This window comes from Dendropsophus ebraccatus, chromosome 10 (genome assembly GCF_027789765.1).
Source record: "Dendropsophus ebraccatus isolate aDenEbr1 chromosome 10, aDenEbr1.pat, whole genome shotgun sequence".
NCBI lineage: Eukaryota > Metazoa > Chordata > Amphibia > Anura > Hylidae > Dendropsophus > Dendropsophus ebraccatus.
Window position 1 is genome coordinate 78,203,124 of NC_091463.1, and position 21,722 is coordinate 78,224,845.

Sequence of the window (21,722 nt, forward strand, 5' to 3'; positions counted from 1 at the left end):
TGAGTGTCAGGGGTTTTGATGAATTTTGCCGATCATGAACATTCAGCAAGCTGGCTGAAGACAGATATCATCTGTCCACATGGCCTAAAGCTTAAGGCCCTATTACACGGAACGATTGTCAGCCGTATTCTGCCGATAACGGCGGCTACAGCCGATAATCGTCAAGTGTAATAGAATGCAACGATCAGCTGACATGAACGATGTTGGCTGATTGTTGCTGTTGTTTGTCTTTGAACATGTTGAAAGACAAACGATAAGTATAGCAAAGATCTACTGCCGTCGCTCCATGGAACAGGAGCGGTGGCAGCAGACCTCCACTATTTTCTAAGGGCTGCCCGGACGATCTAACCATCACCCGGGTAGTATCCCCCTCTGTAGTGAGAAGGTGCAATGTAAAAACACACAGTGATCATATAGGGAAACATCAGCCCCATTGATGTCTATGGGCTCCATATTACTGATCCATACAAGCCAGAGCTCTAAAAGGCTGCGTGCATGAGGCCCTAATGTGGAATAATGACCCCTCATTGCATCAGGTTGTCTCGCAAGGGACGTCTCAGGTCAGCATTGATCATCTTTACTGCATTCTGTTGCATTTGGTTAGCCAAAGGATATGATCCAGTGTATTGGCTTTAGGCCATGACAGCGTCATGATAAATCCTGTCATCATTCAGTCTAAGTATACATACTCTAGCCCGCACAAACACACAAAGCCGATCTGCTTTTATAGGCTCTTCTGGGTAAACACATAGTATTTTTTTAAGGTATAATGTGTGCAATGGAAACACAACTCATTGTCATAGACTGTTTTATCTCAGTAGAAGAATAGCTGTGTTTTCAGGATCTGAAGGGTTAATCAGCCCAGGAGGAAGGGGCCTCGATTATTCATGTAAACAGCTCCAGTCTCCATCTGGATCCAGGCCTCGGAAAATAAAATGTGCACTGTTATGTGTTCCCTTGTTGATGTGTATACAATAGCAAAAGCTTGGAAATAGTACAGGGAGATTGGGGGGATTTCGAGGGCGGCCCCATAATGATGTCCATTTGCAGCATAAACATTTAGCAGGAAGTGTCCTGGCAACAATTCCCACCAGACCACTGCCGGCTGAAGTGTTTCTCCAAAGCCAAAAAAGTTTTAGAGACATAAAAGCGTGCACGCAGCTAGACCACTAACACTGGGAATGAGAAGACACCATTATAGTGTTATACATGGTAAGTCACACAATGGCTTGTTTACCTAGGGATGTGTTTGCTGTGCTAGGAGATACAGCATCATGCCCTAAGGCGTCGATATAGCAGAATAAAACTCAAACTTAAAGAATAGAGGAATAATGTGAAGGGTTTGGACCTCGATGCAAAATCTGTAAATTGACCCTAGCTATTAAAGAGGTTTTCCAGGAAAAAATTATCCACAGGATAGAGGAAAAGTAGGAGGGCGACCTCTGTACCTCCTGCCAATCTCCATATTGGGCCCCTGACTCCTTTGTTATGAATAGAGCCGCAGGTCCGGCATGCGACCCGTGGCTCTATTCATTCCTACGGAGCCGATGGAAAGAGCCGAATACAGCACCCTTACGGCGTACTTGGCTCTTTCTGATGGGCCATAGGAATGAATAGAGACGTGGGGCCCGATATGGAGATCGGCAGGGGGTACAGAGGTCAGACCCCCCGCAACCTCCTCCTAAAAAGTTATTTTTTCCTGGACAACCTCTTTAAGCACTTTTAGTATTGGTCGCCTCATATGGGACATAAGGATCTTTTGGGTCTAATTCAGCGAATTCTCTTCTGATGACAGAACAGACAAAGAAAAAGAGTCTACTTTGTCCCCTCAGCCACATGCTCTAATCTGTGCAGGGACCCTGCTGCAAGTTTCATATTTGCCTGCAGCACGCCCACAGGGCAAACAAAGCATTGCACAGTTGTGTAAGGTCATACAGAGCCTGAAGACATTCTTTGTAGTCTTGGCAGGTTCTGGGTCTTGAATGGGAGGCCATTTCTATTGACCCAGAATTGCCGAATAGAAACTAGAGTTGGTAGCAATTTCCAGGACTTCCTCATAATCTTGAGAATGGAACCCCATAGACATTGTTGATGGCTCACAGTCAGCTACCGATTTCAATACAGTTGAGGCAATGGTATGGCGTAATAACCCACTCGCTTTGTCAAGGTAGGTGTGTCAGTAATGCAATGTGCAGAAATGAGACCTCTGCATACTAGGATTTCATGAAATGGGCTTCGCAGCACTTAAGCGTTGCTGGTATAGTATGGAGCTTGGTGGTGACGTTACTATGTAGATACATTCCAAATGTAGAGAATTCCCACAGAATTGGTGAACAGCGATGTAGTGTGCTAAAGTAGACTTTTACTTGTGGTCCCACCTGAATGGTGTGTGCAGAAAAGATGATTGTGACATGTAGGCCACTAGCTGATGACTCCAACTCTAGGTTACAAAAAGTTATGTAACACCAGAGAGTCCTTGGGGAACTGTTACCTTTCTTGACTTGCCAAATTTCCCCGTCTAGATTAGGAACAGATACTTGAGTAGAACTTTCTTTGAATTCCACCTGATTATATCATGTTTGCGGCCTTGAGCCATCCTTAGCAAAGGCAGCAACTGGAACAAGATGTAGGATCACTTGCTAGTAGCAGATGAGCTAGTACTAGATCAGGTTCAGGGGACACAAGAGGCTTAATCTTCTCTTCATTGATACTGTACATTAAATTGGATTTGGTGTGTATTAGGTCCAGAGTAGTGTTGAGTGAACCTGTCAAACTGTTTGGCACCATTCTCTAAACCCGAAGCTTGGCATTTGATTCCCTGCGGCTGCAGCGTTTGATGTCGCCTTTAGTCCCGAAAAACTTGGTTACAGCCATAGACTCTATCCATGTTTTCTTGGCAGCCCTAGGGCTGCATCCAACCTGAACAGTTAAACAGGTCCGCTCAACACTAGTTCAGAAGCTTACCAAAAAAAATGCCAAGGCACTGTTTTGGAATACATCTGGCAAAGTAAAGTTTATGGTCATGTTAAATGTTCAAAACAAACATGACATAGATAGACAAACATGTAAAGAAGGAAACTGAATAGAAAGCAGCCGGGTCTGTATTATGTAACTGCAGGTTGGGTATTGACACTAGTTCTGTTGCATGCACAGAGAGAACCACAATCTGTTCTGCATCATCATGTATGTGGGTAAACCTGAAACACATGGTGCCATGAAATACAGTGCAGAACACATGTGCAATAAGGGGACTGCTCCATACGCTCCATAAATGTTTTCTTTTACTCTCTTAAATGAGAATCAGCAGGAAGGTAGAGAGACTGCGGGCCATGTTCACTGGAAACAATATGTGACTGTATTGCAGGAAAAATGAAGAAATGTACACAATTTAGATTATCTATGAGTAGCGCCAATATGACACCAAACAGTAAAAAACATGTATTTACATGTGCACTTTACTCCCGGATCGCTGCGTAATCTGAGCCTTTCTTCTGCAGCAAGTTGGAATGAGAGGTGAGCCATAGTATGAAGCGCAAAGCCGCGTTCTTCTTTGGGAGTTTATGCGTGAATTGTGTTTGTGTGATTTTGATGTTTTTTGGGTTGGCGTTTGGACCCGAAGTCTGTGTTCGAGTCCAAATACTGGCCCAAACGCACCCATGCCAGAAAGCAAGGGGTTAAGTGACCCCTTCCTTACTTGGGTGGGCACCAGATCTGGCACACTGGATTTGCTGTGTGGCAGGTCGCTGAGCCAATTATTGCTGATTGGCTGAGTGGACATTGTAGGAGCCAGAGACTGGCACACATCAAGCTCAGTGTGCTGGGTCTGGTGAAGAAAGAAGACATAGGATGGTGAGTATGAAAGATGCCCCTCCCCTGCACTGAGCCCCTCCCAGCAAGGAAGGGGGTCACTTAACCTCCTTGCTGGCACGTGTACTGTGCAAGATAAGTCTATCCTCCAGGGGGTTAAGTAGGAATACAGTGCATCCTCACTTAACCCCTTGAGGGCTAGACTGTCACTTTTTGACCTGCCCCCCACAGAACACAATTTGGCCCCAAACTGTCACTTTTTAGGGCTCAAAAGGTGCCACCAAGAAACACCATGCACATAATCACTTTTCTTTCTTTAAACAAACAGCATTGAACTCTATGGGAGTGAAACGCCACTGTTTGCAAAAAAAAAAAAAAAAAAAAAACACCACATCTTCAGCAACTTCCATTGACTTCCAGCTAACATCTGGCCGCTGGCATTTTTGCAAAAAAAAAAAAAAAAAGCCATGCACCGCAAACACAGATGTTTTTGAACACAACATTTTGGGTCGTTAATAAACTTATTTTATGGCTAATGATGAAATCCTGTGTATGAACATATGTACCTGTCATTAAAAATAACTTCTGACATGTCCAAAAATTAACTTTTTACAAAGTTCCCTTTTAGCCACAAGTGCCCGGATTCTGATGGTGTTCGTCCATAGATTGCTGATTTCACATGGAGGCATACAGAATATTCCTGTCTGATTCTGTACTAATCCAATAACAAACTGTTGCATCAGCATTTCTCCCAAAGCAGCACTGTATGCGGGTATGCAGAGTCCCTTATTCTTCTATAATGCAAAGCAATATGGGACTCTGTATATGTTCTGTCCATCACACAGCTCTGTAATTCAGTGGATTACTGTCATTATATATTTACTCATGTCTTACATCTTACACTCATCTACTCATTACGTATGACAATATGCAGAACACTATACTCACTATCCCCTCAGGGCTATACTCAGAGGGCTTATTATTACAAGTAATGGCTTATATAAGTAATCCAAGATTGACTAATCCCAGTGACTTTCACCGGAAACCAGCGTCGCAGGGCGAGTGCTTGTTCTGGCAGTGCCGGGCTGTAGGGAGGTGTGTCCAGTATGTGTAATGGGGGGTGGGGGGTATTGTTCTACACCAAATATGAAATAGGAGGATTTTCCTGTATATAGAAGACTGACATTTTTACGGTGATGGATATAGAGCTGTGAGCAACAATTTGGCACAAATCAGATTCACTACAATCCAAACTTTGTGATTCATGTCTTATTTGTTTTGTCCCTGCTCCTGTACCCCCAAAGGTTAGTGATAATACTGTATACAGCTTTCATAACTTCCACTCATTACATTCACTGTGCTGGGCTCTCTGCCCTCGCTGCTCAGTATACTGTACAGGAGCAGGGCCTCCTATCTTTGACAGGAGTCCCTGCTCCTGTATTCCTGAAGGTTAGTGATAATGCTGTATACAGCTTCCATAGCTTCCACCTATTACATGCACTATGCTGGGCTCTCTGCCCTCGCTGCTCAGTATACTGTACAGGAGCAGGGCCTCCTATCTTTGACAGGAGTCCCTGCTCCTGTATTCCTGAAGGTTAGTGAAAATGCTGTATACAGCTTCCATAGCTTCCACCTATTACATGCACTATGCTGAGCTCTCTGCCCTGGCTGCTCAGTGTACTGTACAGGAGCAGGGCCTCTTATCTTTGACAGGAGTCCCTGCTCCTGTATATACAGTGGTTCCTTGGATTACAAGCATTATTCATTCTGGAACTGTGCTTGTAATCCAAAACCACTCTTAAACCAAAGCAGATTTTCCCATAAGAAATCACTGAAATGCAGAAAATTGGCTCCACACCCCAAAAATAATGATTTTTAAAAAAAAATTCTGAATAACATGTAGAACAAATGAATAAAACATTTAGAAACAGCACAGTAAAGCAATCAGCATGTGGAATATAATGTATAGTAAGTGCGTAAACCTGAAAGACAGCAGCAGTTTGTAGATATAGGATGGAACTGCAGATCCCCATAATGCAGGCTAGAATAGAGAATCAGGGCTGTAGTCAGAGGTCTGTGTGGGGAAGGGGTGTGTGTTCAGCATGGACCAATCAGGAAGTGAGAATCACAGAGCTGTGCAGGAGGACAGTGTATAAACTTTTCTATACAGCAGTGCGAATGGCAGGCACAATATAACAGCAGTGTGTATAGCTGAGTGTAAATGCAGGCACATTATAGCAGCAGTGTGTATAGCTGAGTGTGAGTGCAGGCACATTATAGCAGGAATGGAAAGGATGGGAAACACAAGGGCTGACAGAGACTGCAGGGAGGATTAAGTAGGAAGGAAGTGGATCTGCCATGATTTGGAAGGAGAAGCAGACTTCCTGGGTCAGAGTACAGTGCTGTAGACCCCGCTATGCAGACCATGCCCCTCCTCCACTTCCCCTCCCACCCAGTACAGGGAGCTCTTAAATCAAAGCAATGCTCTTAAACCAAGTCACAATTCTGAAAAACTGTGAGCTGTTCTTGAAAAACGCTCTTAATCCAAGTTACTCTTAAACCAAGGTACCACTGTACTTTTTATTGGCAGTTGCTGGGCAATAAGGGAACTTTCAAATCTTGATGCTAACCTGAAACAAATCTATCACATTGGTTGAATGTGACCCTCAACAAATCTCATATTTACTAAACTGTAATAAGTTTTTCAAAACCATCCAAAGAACATATATATTACAGAAGGGTATACATGGGTTTGTACTATGGCAGAATTTGCTGCTTCAACCGTTTGTCCCCCTCGCCAATCTCCACCACCCCCATTACCGGTGCTGTATACGATGACGTCCTACTGTTATTATGGGTCTATATACATTATAACAGTGAAGCATTTGTTTATAAGATCTAGTCCTGACATCATGGTGCAATTATATGACATACCATCATGCCTGTGATCCACCCACTTAATAGCAGTCGTTCTCTTGCTTGGATACAATAGGAGAAATGACTACGATAGCCCATTTTGCAGCTTGTATACATTACCAGGCCTCTCTAGTCCGTACATAAGGCCCCCCTTTCTTCCAATAATGTAAGTAAATCTCCAACATAGTGTAAAATTTCTAAACATGTGATCCTAAGAGTCCCAGACATAACAGGTCCCATAAGGCCCAGCACAAGACCACCCCATCTAAAGCTTTGACAAATTAGAACCCGATGTCCTCAATCAGGACCCTTGTATATTACATAGCGTTCCGTCAGCTATCGCAGATGGTTTTGTGTGTTATATAGGTTTCATTCTCCCTCTTAATCCTCACCCCTTCCCTTTTTCTAAATCCCCTGTCCTCATATTCCCTGTCCTGAGATGTAAGCCAGCTTTAGCCCGCACTAGTACAGAATGTGTTCATTGTAAAGCCAGGTTTACGCTCATATATTGAGCCATACCAATGCCAATTCTGTTATGCCATTCAGGGTTTGTGGAAAGCTAGGTGACAGCGATAACAGCGATATGTTTGGAAGTCATTAAATGGAGGGCACCTAGTATAACAGAACTGGAGTGTTCTAAATAATATAATATATGCCTATTGTAATGTGTCCTAGGTCCGTCAGTCTGACCAATCTTGGCACGTGGCTGTCCGTCAGTCTGACCAATCTTGGCACGTGGCTGTCCGTCAGTCTGACCAATCTTGGCACGTGGCTGTCCGTCAGTCTGACCAATCTTAGAACGTGGCTGGACACGTTTATTACAATCTGTAATCTTGTCAGCCGCTTTCTTCTCCGGCACGCATCCAGTATGGGACACAACCATTAACATCTACAATAGTAACTCAGCCTCAATCCAAGTTCTTTGACAGCCAGCTCTCAGTTGACCTTGAATGTCTCTCGCTCTCCCTGTGCTATTTAAGGACACCGGTATTCAGTATATACTTCTGCCCTGAGATGACTTCTAAGGGTATATGCACACATAACTTACAGCATGCCACTAAGGCATATAAAAAGATGTCATCCATGAAGGTTCATGAGCTAACACCCCCCTGGAAGCCGTGGCCCTTCAGCATTAGTCGTGACCCTGAAGCTTCTATCAACTTCATTTAAAGATTTTGTTGAGTGAAGCTCTTGAGGCATTAGAGTCTTAATGATTTCATTTCCCATTGACATGGGAATCTCCAAGCGACGCCAAGATAAGCTGAAGTGGTGTTTCTAAGTGACATATTGGAAGGTATCCAAAGCTGCACATATCCTTTAACTTCACTTCCACTAATAATTCTCATCATGCTGGGTCCTATGTATAATAGGTACCCAACTATTAAAGAGTTGTCCCGTTATTAAATATTTCCTTTCTGTATATGATTGTGCAAAAGGAAACTGTCACCGCTGCACTGTACCTATCCTTTATCTTCTGCAGTCGCAGGTGCTGATGTGCCCGGCGCCGATACCTCTTTGGCCCCCCGGGGAGCCTCACCACTCCACACTCCTCCTCCCCACTGTCCCTTCTGTCCCACTGTCACAGATTTAAAGGGACAGTGCGCCTAATTGGTTAGTGCACCAATCACCTTTCCTATAAATGCTACACCTGTGCTGACATTCCTTGTTGGAGCTTCTGCATGCTTTCAAGTGTGTGTTCCCAGCTCACCTGTGGTTCCTGCCACCTATGGTTCCAGCTGTGAGTCCTGCTGTGTTCCTGCCCGCATACGTGTCTCCAGCTGCACCTTATCCACCACCGCTAGCAAACCAAGCCAAGGGTAGCAACCTGGGAGTCAACAAGTCCATCCCGTCTTGCGGTGGGCGCTGGTGAAGACCAGCAGCCCCTTATGGCCCTATTCCACAGGCCGTCTAGAGGAGCAAACGAGCGCTCTCAGCGCTCGTTTGCTCCTCGTTCCCTGCCCTGGTCCGGGACACATACTGGTCACATTTGGATAACAATCCAACAAGTCAGTCACTTTACTGAAGGGTATTTTCTCACAACAGCATGGCACAGTCTTAGGCCATAGTCACACACTGTATTTTTGCAATAAACAACGGCCGTTGTTGCAGGTTGCTATTGCTGTCATTAACAGTGTGAAATTACATTAGGGTGTATGGAACAATTGCCGCAGTGTATACACTCTGTATACATTATGGCCGGTGTTCTCTGCGGACGCGTAATATAATTGACAGGTCTATTTTGTGCAGCCGCTATTGAGTGAACAACGACCGTACAAGATAGCCTGTGCTCACAGTGTAAAGTGCAGCTCCCGGACGTACTTTACATTGTGCTCTATGGCTAATTGGAGTGCGGGCGCACCCAAGTGTGCCCATAGGGATGGTCCGAACCTGCCGAGGTTCGGGTTCATATGAACCCGAACGCTCCGCAGCAGATTCCCGCTGTCTGCCCGCTCCGTGGATCGGGCGGATACAGCGGGCGGAACGCCTGGAAAACTGGGATACAGCCTATGGCTATAGCTGTATCCCAGTTTTCCAGGCGGTCCTCCCGCTGGATCCGCCACCTCCACGGAGCGGGCAGACAGCGGGAATCATTACCGAGGGTTCGGGTTCGCACGAACCCGAACCGAACTCGGTTCGGACCATCCCTAGTTCTAAGAAATGTTTTTTTCACAACTGTTATGTCATGGGTATACAGACAAGTCAGGAGAGATTATCCTTAAAGTTTACCTGTCATTAAAAATAACTTTTGACACGTCATCAGTTAGGTATTATTCTGTACTCACTATAAGCTTGGATTTTTTTAAAAAAGGTATAGAGAAACCCAGCTGTCAATCTAACAAAACATGTCCAGGAGGAGTAACACAACACAGGGGTTCTAAGTAGGGATAGTCCGAACCTGGTTCAGACCATCCCTAGTGCCCAAAATACAATTCAAATAAAGTGATGTTCATCCGGCCAATACTGCAGTATCGGCTGGGTGAACATGTGAGACAGCGGCTGTTGCTTGACACTGCAAACAACGGCCGATGTTCTCACAGCGTGTGAACATGGCCCTAGTGTACTATGTACTAGTACAATTGGCTGCAAATAACTGAAGCAAAGGGGCGCCCTTAAAGACTTCTAGAATTTAATCTGTCATCCTGCTGTCTTCTCTAGCTTCTTAAGATGTGTTTCTACCTCAGAAGGTCCCTCTTCACTAAGGAGATATGTATGTGCCCCAATGGCCATGGTGGGTTGAAAGTCCTGAACGTAGATATTGGGGGAGATTTATCAAAGGGTGTAAAATTTAGACTGGTGCAAATTACCCACAGCAACCAATCACAGATCAGCTTTAGGCAGTGCTAAAAGGAAAGCTGAGCTGTGATTGGTTGCTGTGGGCAGTTTGCACCAGTCTAAATTTTACACCCTTTGATAAATCTCCCCCATTGACTTGACAGCCACAAGTACTTAAGACCTGTTTTCAGGGTTCATGGCCTAGCTGTGGAAGAAGGGAAACTAGGCGCTTCCTCTTCTCCCTCTAAGCTCGACTACCAGGGAACTAAGGCTGAGCTAGATTAGGCTCCTTCCACCTTCCAGAACATTCCCTATACAAGTGAATGGGGCAGTGAAGGTAAATAGACCCTGTTGCTCACAGCTTACAACATAACACAACACAGTGCACATACATAGCTCAAACAGTACCATTATAAAAGGTGCAATGAGGCATAATACTTCATAGTTTCAATAATGCCCAACAATGCCCAATGTCCTACAACCGACAAGAATGTAGAATACCACGCAGTGGGACACAGCCAGGGGCGTAACTAGAAATGGCTGGGCCCCATAGCAAACTTTTGATTGGGGCCCCACCCCCTCTCGATCGACCACTACGCCATCAACACACTCAGCTCTACACAGGTTCTGTACACCATATAAATTACAGTACAGTTACATCAGGTGACTTACAGGAGACGTCTTCTCTGATCGGAGTTCTTCCCTTTTCATTTTCTTTTCCATCTGCCCTGGGCCGTTATGAGAACCTTTCCGGGCCACGAATCCACAGAATCTGCCAGACAGACATATTAGGCTCCACACTCTGTCACCATCCTCATCTCTACCAACTGCACATCTGTATTGGCCCCTTTACACCCACATTTAGTGGGTAGGCTGACTCTATGTGATCCCATTTTAGTATATGGCCCTCCTCTCTGTCGCCCCTCCTTATAGATAGCTTCCTTATGTTGCCCCCCCCCCCCGCTGTCCCCCTTATAGATGCCCCCCCATGTTGTCCCCTTATAGATGGTCCCCTATGTTGCCCCCCCTATAGATGGCCCACTTTCCCCCTTTATTGTCCCCTTATAGATGTTCCCCTCTCCCCCAATGTTGTACGTTTATATCCCCCTCTCCCCCTATGTTGTCCCCCTCTCCCCCTATGTTCTCCCCTTATAGATGGCCTGCTCTCCCCCTATGGTGTCCCCCCCTTATAGATGGCCCTCTCTCTCCCCCCCCTTATAGATGTCCCCCTCCCCCCCTTCCTTATAGATGGTCCCTCTCTCCCCCCCTCCCTTATAGATGCCCCCCTCTCCCCCCCCTTCCTTATAGATGTCCCCCTCCCCCCTTCCTTATAGATGCCCCCTTCTCTTCTCCCCCCATTCCTTATAGATGCCCCCCTCTCTTCCCTCCCCCTTCCTTATAGATGCCCCCTTCTCTTCCCCCCCCCTTCCTTATAGATGCCCCCTTCTCTTCCCCCCCTTCCATATAGATGCCCCCCTCTCTTCCCCCCCTTCCATATAGATGCCCCCCTCTCTTCTCCCCCCCTTCCTTATAGATGCCCCCCTCTCTTCCCCCCCCCTTCCTTATAGATGCCCCCTTCTCTTCCCCCCCTTCCATATAGATGCCCCCCTCTCTTCCCCCCCTTCCATATAGATGCCCCCCTCTCTTCCCCCCCTTCCATATAGATGCCCCCCTCTCTTCTCCCCCCCTTCCTTATAGATGCCCCCCTCTCTTCCCCCCCCTTCCTTATAGATGCCCCCTTCTCTTCCCCCCCTTCCATATAGATGCCCCCCTCTCTTCCCCCCCTACCATATAGATGCCCCCCTCTCTTCCCCCCCTTCCATATAGATGCCCCCCTCTCTTCTCCCCCCCCTTCCTTATAGATGCCCCCCTCTCTTCCCCCCCCCCTTCCTTATAGATGCCCCCCTCTCTTCCCCCCCCCTTCCTTATAGATGCCCCCTTCTCTTCCCCCCCTTCCATATAGATGCCCCCCTCTCTTCCCTCCCTTCCATATAGATGCCCCCTTCTCTTCCCCCCCCTTCCTTATAGATGCCCCCCTCTCTTCCCCCCCCCTTCCTTATAGATGCCCCCTTCTCTTCCCCCCCTTCCATATAGATGCCCCCCTCTCTTCCCCCCTTCCATATAGATGCCCCCCTCTCTTCTCCCCCCCTTCCTTATAGATGCCCCCCTCTCTCCCCCCCCCTTCCTTATAGATGCCCCCTTCTCTCCCCCCCCTTCCTTATAGATGCCCCCCTCTCTTCCCCCCCCCTTCCTTATAGATGCCCCCCTTCTCTCCCCCCCCTTCCTTATAGATGCCCCCCTCTCTTCCCCCCCCCTTCCTTATAGATGCCCCCCTCTCTTCCCCCCCCCCTTCCTTATACATGCCCCCTTCTCTTCCCCCCCTTCCATATAGATGCCCCCCTCTCTTCCCCCCTTCCATATAGATGCCCCCCTCTCTTCTCCCCCCCTTCCTTATAGATGCCCCCCTCTCTCCCCCCCCCTTCCTTATAGATGCCCCCTTCTCTCCCCCCCCTTCCTTATAGATGCCCCCCTCTCTTCCCCCCCCCTTCCTTATAGATGCCCCCCTCTCTCCCCCCCCCTTCCTTATAGATGCCCCCTTCCGAGGAATGTAAGTTTAAAAAAAAGAAAAAAACTCACCTAACAACACGCTCCCCCGTCGAGCCTTTTTCCTGTCACCCCCTGTCTGATGCGCGGCTGCCGTCTGATGCCGCGTCCTAGCCCCGGCAGCGCGCGTATCATAGAGTTCTGTGTGGGCCTGTGGCCGCGACTTCCGGCACACGTCTCTGTGCCGGAAGTTGAACCGCAGCACAAGCCCACACAGAACTCTATGATACGCGCGCTGCCGGGGCTAGGACGCGGCATCAGACGGCAGCCGTGCATCAGACAGGGGGTGACATGAGCGCTGTGGACCGGTCCTGTGCTCCTCCTGGCCCAGTGACTCCTTTTCCCTATGGTTGGGGAAAGGAGTCTCCGGGTCGGGAGGAGCACGGGACCGGCCCCCGGCTACAGCACCCGGGAGGCATGCTCAGCCGCCGGGTGCTGCAGGATATGTATGCTCCAGGGGCCCGCGTCACGGGCCCCTGACGCGGCGGGGCCCCGTAGCAGCCGCTACGGCTGCTACGGCGGTAGTTCCGCCAGTGGACACAGCATTTGTATCTTGCAAAACTCAGCATGGTTTTCCAGCATATACTGAGCCCGAACTATGGATATAGGAATTACATAATCACTGATGTCCCCCCTGCAGTGTCTTTTACTATTGTATTTCTCCATGTGTTTTCAGTAGACTCTAACATCTGCTGCCCATTGACAAATATTAATGGCCATTGCCTTACAAAAATGAACAGTAATACCAAGAAGACACTTTCACTGGGTCTTTATAATCTCACATTTCATGTAGTTGTATATAGTATTTTTTTATGAAAACTACAGTATTTAGTTTTCTAAGGGCCCAATTGTGAGCAGAGGTACAGAAATGTTCTTAAAGTGTCTATGTCATTATAAAAACAACTTCTGACGTGTGTAACAAAGACGCATAAAAAGTTTTGATCGGGGTCTGAGTGTTCAGGCTGTAGTAAGCCTTATGCTGCGTCCTAGCTGGGGGTATTAGTGTATTGTTGTATTGTCACAAGGCAGGGTGGTACGGCCATTCCTATAGTCCGTCGTGAGCCCAGCAAGTGCTTTTGTCAAGATGACTGTTTCAGTGATGCAAAGTGCAGGAATTACACTTCCGCTACTAGAATCCTGTAAAATAACTTTACTAATAGTCTTTTTGAAACAACTCAATTGTGGGCATTCTTGGGCTAAACTCCCTGACTTCACACAATGGCATGGTTACTGTTTAAGTAGTCCAGATCTGACCTGTAGCAAAGGCAGCAACTAAAACAGGTTGTAGGGTTATTTGCCACTTGAAGATAAACTTTTACTGTATCAGGTTCAGGGGCACCAAGAGGCAAAATAATCTCTTCATTGTGGGTTTGATCTTCTTGCTGTTTTTTTTAGGCTTGAGTGCATTGGGTTTAGAGTTGTTAAAGAGGTAAAGGCATCTCTTTCTGTAGCTTGACCTTCTTTCAAAGGAATTTTAGACTTGGTAGTAGGTTACTGGAAACTGAGCTGTCATGGCCCAAGGCTTGGTGTGAGGCTTAGCACTAAAACTGAAAGAAACAGTGTTCTACTTCCTATGGTCAAGCCAAGTCATTATGTTCCTCTGGGAAGAGGGGGATGCACTTAGTTTTTTTTAGTGATTGGTTGTAACCAGGAAAGAGGTGGACTAGACAGATTTCCCTCCACAGAGGTCTCTTCACATTGAAGCTGCCTAGGGAGGTGTTATGTGACCAAATCTTTACTTCCTTACATGTGACCATTAGGTGTGGCAAATACAAATCAGTGTTGATAACCCTTAAACCCTTAAAGTGTAACTGTCATTTAAATGTCACTTTGCAGAAATCAATAAGTTTCGATAGTACACGTAATTTTAAGAAACTCTGTACTAGGTTTTATTAAGCAAAAGAGTTTCCTTCTGTGCTCAAAAAGCCGTTTTGTAGCCCCCTCCCCCCTCACTTCAGAAGAAGGAGCTTTTCTGTGTGCATTTTGGTCTATGAAGGAGGATGGGCCAAGGGGGATGAGTGAGCACAAAGAGGAGAAAAGGCAGCCCTGAACAACACAACAACCTGCAATCTTCTCTCACTTAGTTCCCAGACCAGCACTGAGCTTTCTGACCTGTGAATCTAGCGTTTTATGTGCCCAGACAGTCTCCAAACTGCAGGGCTGCTTGCTTCCTCTTCCTGCTCTATCATTCCCCTCAGCCCCACCTTCCATCCCTGCCATAGGTTGTAGGGGACTCAGCAAACCTGTCTTCACCTTGCTTCTGTGTAATGTTATTATATGAATAATCCATAAAAACCGCTGTCATTTCGACAGTGTGTGTGAACATAGCCATACACCTCAGTATGGTGTTTAACAGTTCGATAAGTAAAATTGCTGTATATACATAAAAACAAACATTGCCAAGAAACAGTTCAAGATACTTAGCAGGATAGCAATCAACCACATGACAACTTGAGGCTAGGATATGGGTACTGGGACACTGCAGGACGCTCTCTGATTCCTAGATGGCTGACACAGTGTGTATTCCAGTGTTCCTGTGCTTGAATGATTCTTGCTGAAACCTTCCTTAGTTGAGAACCTAAAAGTTAACCAGGCGTCTTTCCTCTCCGTCCACACACCCAGCCTCGATTATACACTATATCACAATGCTGTTTCTGTGAGAGTCTGCTTTACATCAGAAGTTGCAGCACAGTGCCGAATCCGGGGGAGTTTGGACTGAGATCTAGCGGGCCAGGAATGTCATAGACCTACTCCGGTCCTGCCTGCTTCTACTCACTGTCACATATTCGCGATGACCATCTGGGTGGAAAAGACATTGGATAAAGGCCGCTTAGCAAGGTGGCCTAAAGCAAAGCATGCTCTGTCATTGATTTCATGACTATGTCATTGCTACGTACGTGGGTGGGCTGCCATGGCCGTCACGTTAGGCAACACGCTAACAGGCAGCCAAGGCTTTCTAACATTTCGGTCCCAGAGGTTGTAATAAAATATAAAGTGTAAAACAACCTTCCCCACCCATTTCATAGCTGGGATTCATTACCCACCAGCTAGAGCCGACCATCTGATATAAGATTATGCTGTATCAGCCCAATATTATAAACTGGTCATACACTAGAGATTATGGACGGCTGGAAAGACTGATTCGATGACTTTCTTCTGACTGCTTGTGCTTTTCCTTACATGAATGAGCGTGACAGATGATGACCAAAGACAGCTGTGGAAAAGGTGACCTGCCATGTTGGATTTTTTCCACCATTGTCCAGAGCAGTCATTGCCACACTTGGACAATCCTTTATGACAAATGGCAGATGTGCACCCCAGGGCGTACTCCAATTCTGGGTGGTACAGTTCTAAAAAACGAGGCAGAGAACGATGTGCACATTGTCAGTAATATATCATTGTAACTTATGGCATTGTTGTTGTATACCGTCATCTTCCTTACAGGTTGACCAGATGTCCTTGTCCTGTACGTTCAATGAGAGATAGCGGGACACAGTTTGCCTATCTACGGCACAACATTCACCATGTTATATACAGATGTGTTGGTCTGGTTAGATGCCAGATATAAAAGGATAAAGAATATTACTGGTGTTATCCCTAGGGTCGAATGTTTTTGTGATGCTAGACATTCAGATATCATGCGATGTATGCGGGGAAACCAATCCTCTTCTTACATCATAACTATTACCCTGAGCCAACACATGAGCTAGACAAGCAGCTGTGCTATCAATTAGGAGATGGATTTTGCAGGTTTACTTTTTTTTTGCGCTTTGTTTCAATTTTTTAATACAACGTAATAAATGTTATGTGGATGGAAGAAGTGGGAGAAAGGAAGAGGGGAAGGATGGGGTGGAGCAGGGAATGATAGTCAGTTATAAACATAGTCATGTTGGGGTAGGGCGGGGAATATAAAGGCAACGTGGGAATTATTAAAACCAAGTCCGCTGTTTATGTTCCGTTTTCATGAGGATAGTGTGGGCTCTGTGCGTGCAAAGGGATAAGGCTCCATGCAGAAGCTGTAAGTGTAGAATCCCATGAAAAGATGCTAACCAAATAGCAGTAGACTCAACATGACACTCACACTGAAGGGTTAACTCTGCAACTGCGTTAAAGGGGTATTCCGGATAGGTAAAAAATGGTTAAATTATAAACCCACCCCCTCCCCCCGGAGACTAACAATTTGTTCTATACTTATAGGGGGAGATTTATCAAACATGGTGTAAAGTGAAACTGGCTCAGTTTCCCCTAGCAACCAATCAGATTCCACCTTTCATTCCTCACAGACTCTGATTGGTTGCTAGTGGCAACTGAGCCAGTTTCACTTTACACCATGTTTGATAAATCTCCCCCATAGTTATTGGGGAAAATTTAACAAACTGGTGTAAAGTAGAACAGGCCCAGTTGCCCCTAGCAACCAATCAGATTCCATTTTTCATCCTTCACAGATTTCTTGGAAAATAAAAGGTGAAATCTGATTGGTTGCTAGGGGCAACTGGGCCTGTTCTACTTTACACCATGTTTGATAAATCTCCCCCATTATCTTTTCCGTCTCCTAACCCCAGTTTTGAGCTGTTGTTTTCCACCAAACACACAAAAAACTGTGTGTGAGCTTTTCTCCCTATCTTAGCTCTGAACCCCCTCCTCCCCTCCCTTCTGAGACTTATAAACAGTGTCCCTGGCCAGCTGTTTCTGTACTCTGTAATGTAAGAAAGGTTAATCTGAGGTCTAGTTGAGTGCAGAGACAGGGACGCTGTTTACATGAGCCGTCTTGGAAGGGAAGGGAGAGATCAAAGTGGGACGGAGAGAACAGCTCACACACAGTTTTCTGTGTCTTCAATAGAAAGCAGCAGCTCAGAACTGGGGGAAGGAAAGTGAAAAGATAATGGATGGAATTAATTGTTAGTCTCCAGGAAAGGGGATAATTCAACATGAATTTTACCTAACCAGATAACCCCTTTAAAGGGGTTATCCAGGGTTAGAAAAAATATGCCTGTTTTTTTCCAGAAACAATGCCACACCTTTCCTCAGGATGTGTGTGCGGTATTACAACTTGGCTCCATTCACTTCAATGAAAATGAGCTAGAGTTCCACACACAAACTGAGAACATGAGTGACGCTGTTAATGTAATGTGTCTTTGCCGCCTTGACAACACCAACATTCCGACACGATATCAACCAGCATACGATACCAGAGTGTGCCCTGAGGTAACTATCAACAGCTTGTCGGCCCCTCACCTCTGCACGGCCCTATGGGAAAATGGGATTCACCCTGGAAGAAAACTCAAGCCATTACTGTGATAAGGCCGTGGTGCACCACAAGTAGTCATCTGCCTGTATCATGTAAAAGACACAGTGTCAATGGCCAAAGCCTTCACATTTTGGGAGATCTAGATACTACTATGTGCACCAAATCCAAAAGCTATATTATCACCCATATGTTTCTGTTTTACAGTTCTTTGCCCTCTTCTGTGTCAAAATGGAGGATTATGCATTAAAAAGGACAAGTGCATCTGTCCTCCAAACTTCACGGGAAAGTTCTGCCAGATTCCTCTATCCCCCCGAGAAGGGGTTGCCGCGTACACAATCCGAAACAGTAGCGTGGAGCAGAATCTGATGACTAAATCTGTGTATACGTTACCCCTGTCCAACCATCAGCCAGAGAAAGACGGTACGCAGAATGAATGGCATTGATCTAAGGTTGGCCTGGGGACTTGTATTGTTTATGTCAAACTGTAAAGTTGTGTCATTGGGGACACTTTGTATATTGTTGTATTGAGATTTGTATTGTTGTATTGAGATCTATCAAATAGGGTGTAAAGTGAAACTGGCTCAGTTGCCCCTATCAACCAATCAGATTCCATCTTGCATTTGCCAAAGAGTCTCTGAGGAATGAAAGGTGGAATCTGATTGGTTGCTAGGGGCAACTGAGCAAGTTTCACTTTACATCATGTTTGATAAATCTCCCCCATTAATGTATATGGCTGCAGGGGCGTAGCTAGGATTCATGGGGCCCCATAGCATAGTAGATCTAATAATAATAATAAAAATAATAATAAAAAAAAAAAAAAATATATATATATATATATATATATATATATATATATATATTTGGTGATGTTGCCAAAAAATAAAATCTCTTGTGGCCAGATTCCTGCCTGCCGCTGCTTGCTCTGTCAGTCCACTGTATTTAACTATAAGGCCCATTAGGAGCCCTTATGGTTAAATACATAGGTGCAGGAGCACTATCTTCTGCTTAACCCCTTAAATACTGAAGTGTGTAAGTGACACTAACCTCACTTACATGCTGCAACACAAAAAAAAGGAAATGCAGAAGAATGCAGGACACTCTTTATCTTCCCTGTGCATCCCCGGGCCCCCCATCCCCACGGGCCCCATAGCAGCTGCCAACCCTGCCTCTATGGTAGCTACGCCACTGTATGGCTGTGTATGTGGTTTGGCCTTGCCCGTCCAGGCGCTGGGGGTGGTCAGCACAGATTTTTGCACCACTGTCCCAACAAGAGGAGCTGGGTCCAATAAAAATATGTGTTCCACTACTGGGTTTACACTGCGTATTTGCAGTACATTTTTTTTCATCTGTTTTACAAGGGGGAAAAAACTGATGAAAAACTGATGTATTAGTATATCCGTTTTGATCCATTTTTCCATTAACTTCCATAAAAAAATAAAAAAAGGACCAAAAAACGGATCAAAACACATCCGTTTTTTTTTTTGTTTTTTTTTAGGGCACACATTTTTGTGTACACTAAAAAGAATGCGTTTTGATCGTTTTTTTTTTAATAATTGAAGTCAGTGGAAAAACAGATCAAAGCACAAGTACATCCCTTTTTTTGCATAAAACAGATGAAAAAAAAGAACGGCAAAAACGTAGTGCGACATTAGCTGTGTGACAACATGCAGAATAAAGGTCCCCATAACTTTAGACTTTCGTCGGCCATACTTGCTGCTTGTGGGTCATTATAAGGTGTATGGGGCTCTACCAGCTATCCACTGACAGGTGATGTCACTGGAGAAGCGGGTCAGGCATAATAGAAAATCACTGCCTGACCCTTTTGTTCTGAGAGACATAACTCTGAGAGCTCTCTGGCTGCGGCTTAACCCTCTCCTCCCAATAGAGAATACAGGAACACTTGGCTATGCCAAACGTTCCAGTGTATGGGGAGGACGAGAGGTGACTGCCGGCTAAAGACTGCAGTATACTTTTAACAGCTGCTGGCTGAGTGACAACTATATCTAGTGACCTCTGAATACACATGAACATTATTGTGTCTTCTATGGGGAGGGAAGAAGTAATGGCTAATTTACACGTCTGTAATTGCAATTGCAATTGCAATTGCGGACAGAACATGAAACCAATGTTATCCTATGGCCCCGTTCACGCGTCTGTACGTGTATACGGGGCCGCGATCCGTGCCTCAAAAAAACGGACATGTTGTAATGCGGACCGGTTTTTTGCGGCACGGATCTCCGGGGCAATGATGTGTGAACGTAGTGCTCCGTGAAGCACGGAGCACTACGGATACACATATGGTAGTGCGGTCCGCGGCCGCGGGTCTGCGGCCATGGACTGCACTACGGGTGTGTGATGTGGCCTTAGTCGCAGCCAGATAGCTCTGGCAGCAGCTTATCTCTCCCAGAACAATAGGGTCAGCAGTTGATGTCCAACACACCCGATCCTTCTCTTTCCCCACATCATCTGTTGAAGGAGAGATGGGAGGTTGCCATACAGTTTAATTAGGCTGGGTTCACACTATGTATATTTGAGGCTGTATTTGTGAGGCTGTATAGCAACCAAAACCAGGAGTGGATTGAAAACACAGAAAGGATCTGTTCACATAATGTTGTAATTGAGTGGATGGCCGTCATTTAATGGCAAATTTTTGCTGTTATTTTAAAACAACGGCAGTTATATTGAAATAATGGCAGTTATTTACTGTTATATGGCGGCCATCCACTCAATTTCAACATTGTGTGAACAGAGCCTTTCTGTGTTTTCAATCCACTCCTGGTTTTGGTTGCTATGAGGACCTGACTTGAGGACCAAATACTGCCTGAAGTATACAGTGTGTGAACCCAGCTTAAACATTTGGACAAACCTGCCAAAATTGGTGCATTTGGCTGACTTTTGCCTAAGGTGTACAGGCATATTTAGAGTAAGATATTCGAAGACAAGGGATATTGGAATCCACAGCATCTAGAGAATTTGAAAGATTGCAAGCCTTATGGGCAGCCAAAGTGCCTTTCTTATTAAGAGACTGTGAGTGAGAACTCGTGTTTCTGTTTAACAGGAGGAACATCCATTGTTAAAGTCCATGTACAGCACCCTCCCGAGGCCTCAGTGAACATCCATCAGGTGGAACGTGTGGACGGTCGTGATGGCTTTTCCAATGCTGACCGCAGGGTCTACTCCCGCCGGCAGGAGAACAGGGTCCCATTGTATAGAGTACAGGCTCAAAGCAGCCCCAGAATCAATGGCTACACAGAAAACTCTGGCTATGGGTACTGTTATAGAGTACTTGAAAATGGTCAGGTATGAGAAGTGTTTAGCCTGGGATACTAGATAAATAAGTTCTACCAATATGTTTGTGAGTTTTCATAGATACTTTATTAACATAGAGTAATACATGGTAAATGGAGACATTAAAGGAGAAGTCTGGTGATTTCTTAAATCCTGCAGCCAGCAGGGGCAGGGGGCAAATTGATTACAAGTAGGAACTTACCTCTCCCCGTGCCCACGGTGAATGGCGGGACTAGCCTCGGGAATCCCGCTGGGCTCTGGGATCTCCGGCACTGACACGTCACGACCCGGCTAATGGATGGGCCACTCAGCCAGTCAGTAATGAGGCCAGTCCCACCGCTCACTGTGGGCACAGTGGGATTTTCCCCCCTGCCCCTGCTAGCTGCCGCATTTTAGAAATCAACAGACTTCTCCTTTAAGGATGCTTTTTCCACACCAGACACATATAAAGACTCAATACAACACATATCATCCGAACTTGCCTCTAAATTAGACAGAATAAAAAAATTGTTAATAAAAAAGTAGAATTAAGATTAGTTAAAGAGGTTGTTCACAAATAGTAAAGCATGGCTGCTTTCTACCATAA

The 21,722-nt window shown here is 45.8% G+C and overlaps 1 protein-coding gene across 1 annotated transcript in view; it reads left to right on the forward strand.

Moving 5' to 3' along the window:
* Nucleotides 1-21,722, forward strand: part of LTBP4 (latent transforming growth factor beta binding protein 4) — a 90,433-nt gene that overhangs the window by 19,862 nt on the left and 48,849 nt on the right. The window contains exons 2-3 of the mRNA XM_069943502.1: nt 18,053-18,268; nt 20,907-21,148. Coding sequence (XP_069799603.1) covers nt 18,053-18,268; nt 20,907-21,148 — 458 coding nt within the window. The remainder of the gene's footprint in view (nt 1-18,052; nt 18,269-20,906; nt 21,149-21,722) is intronic.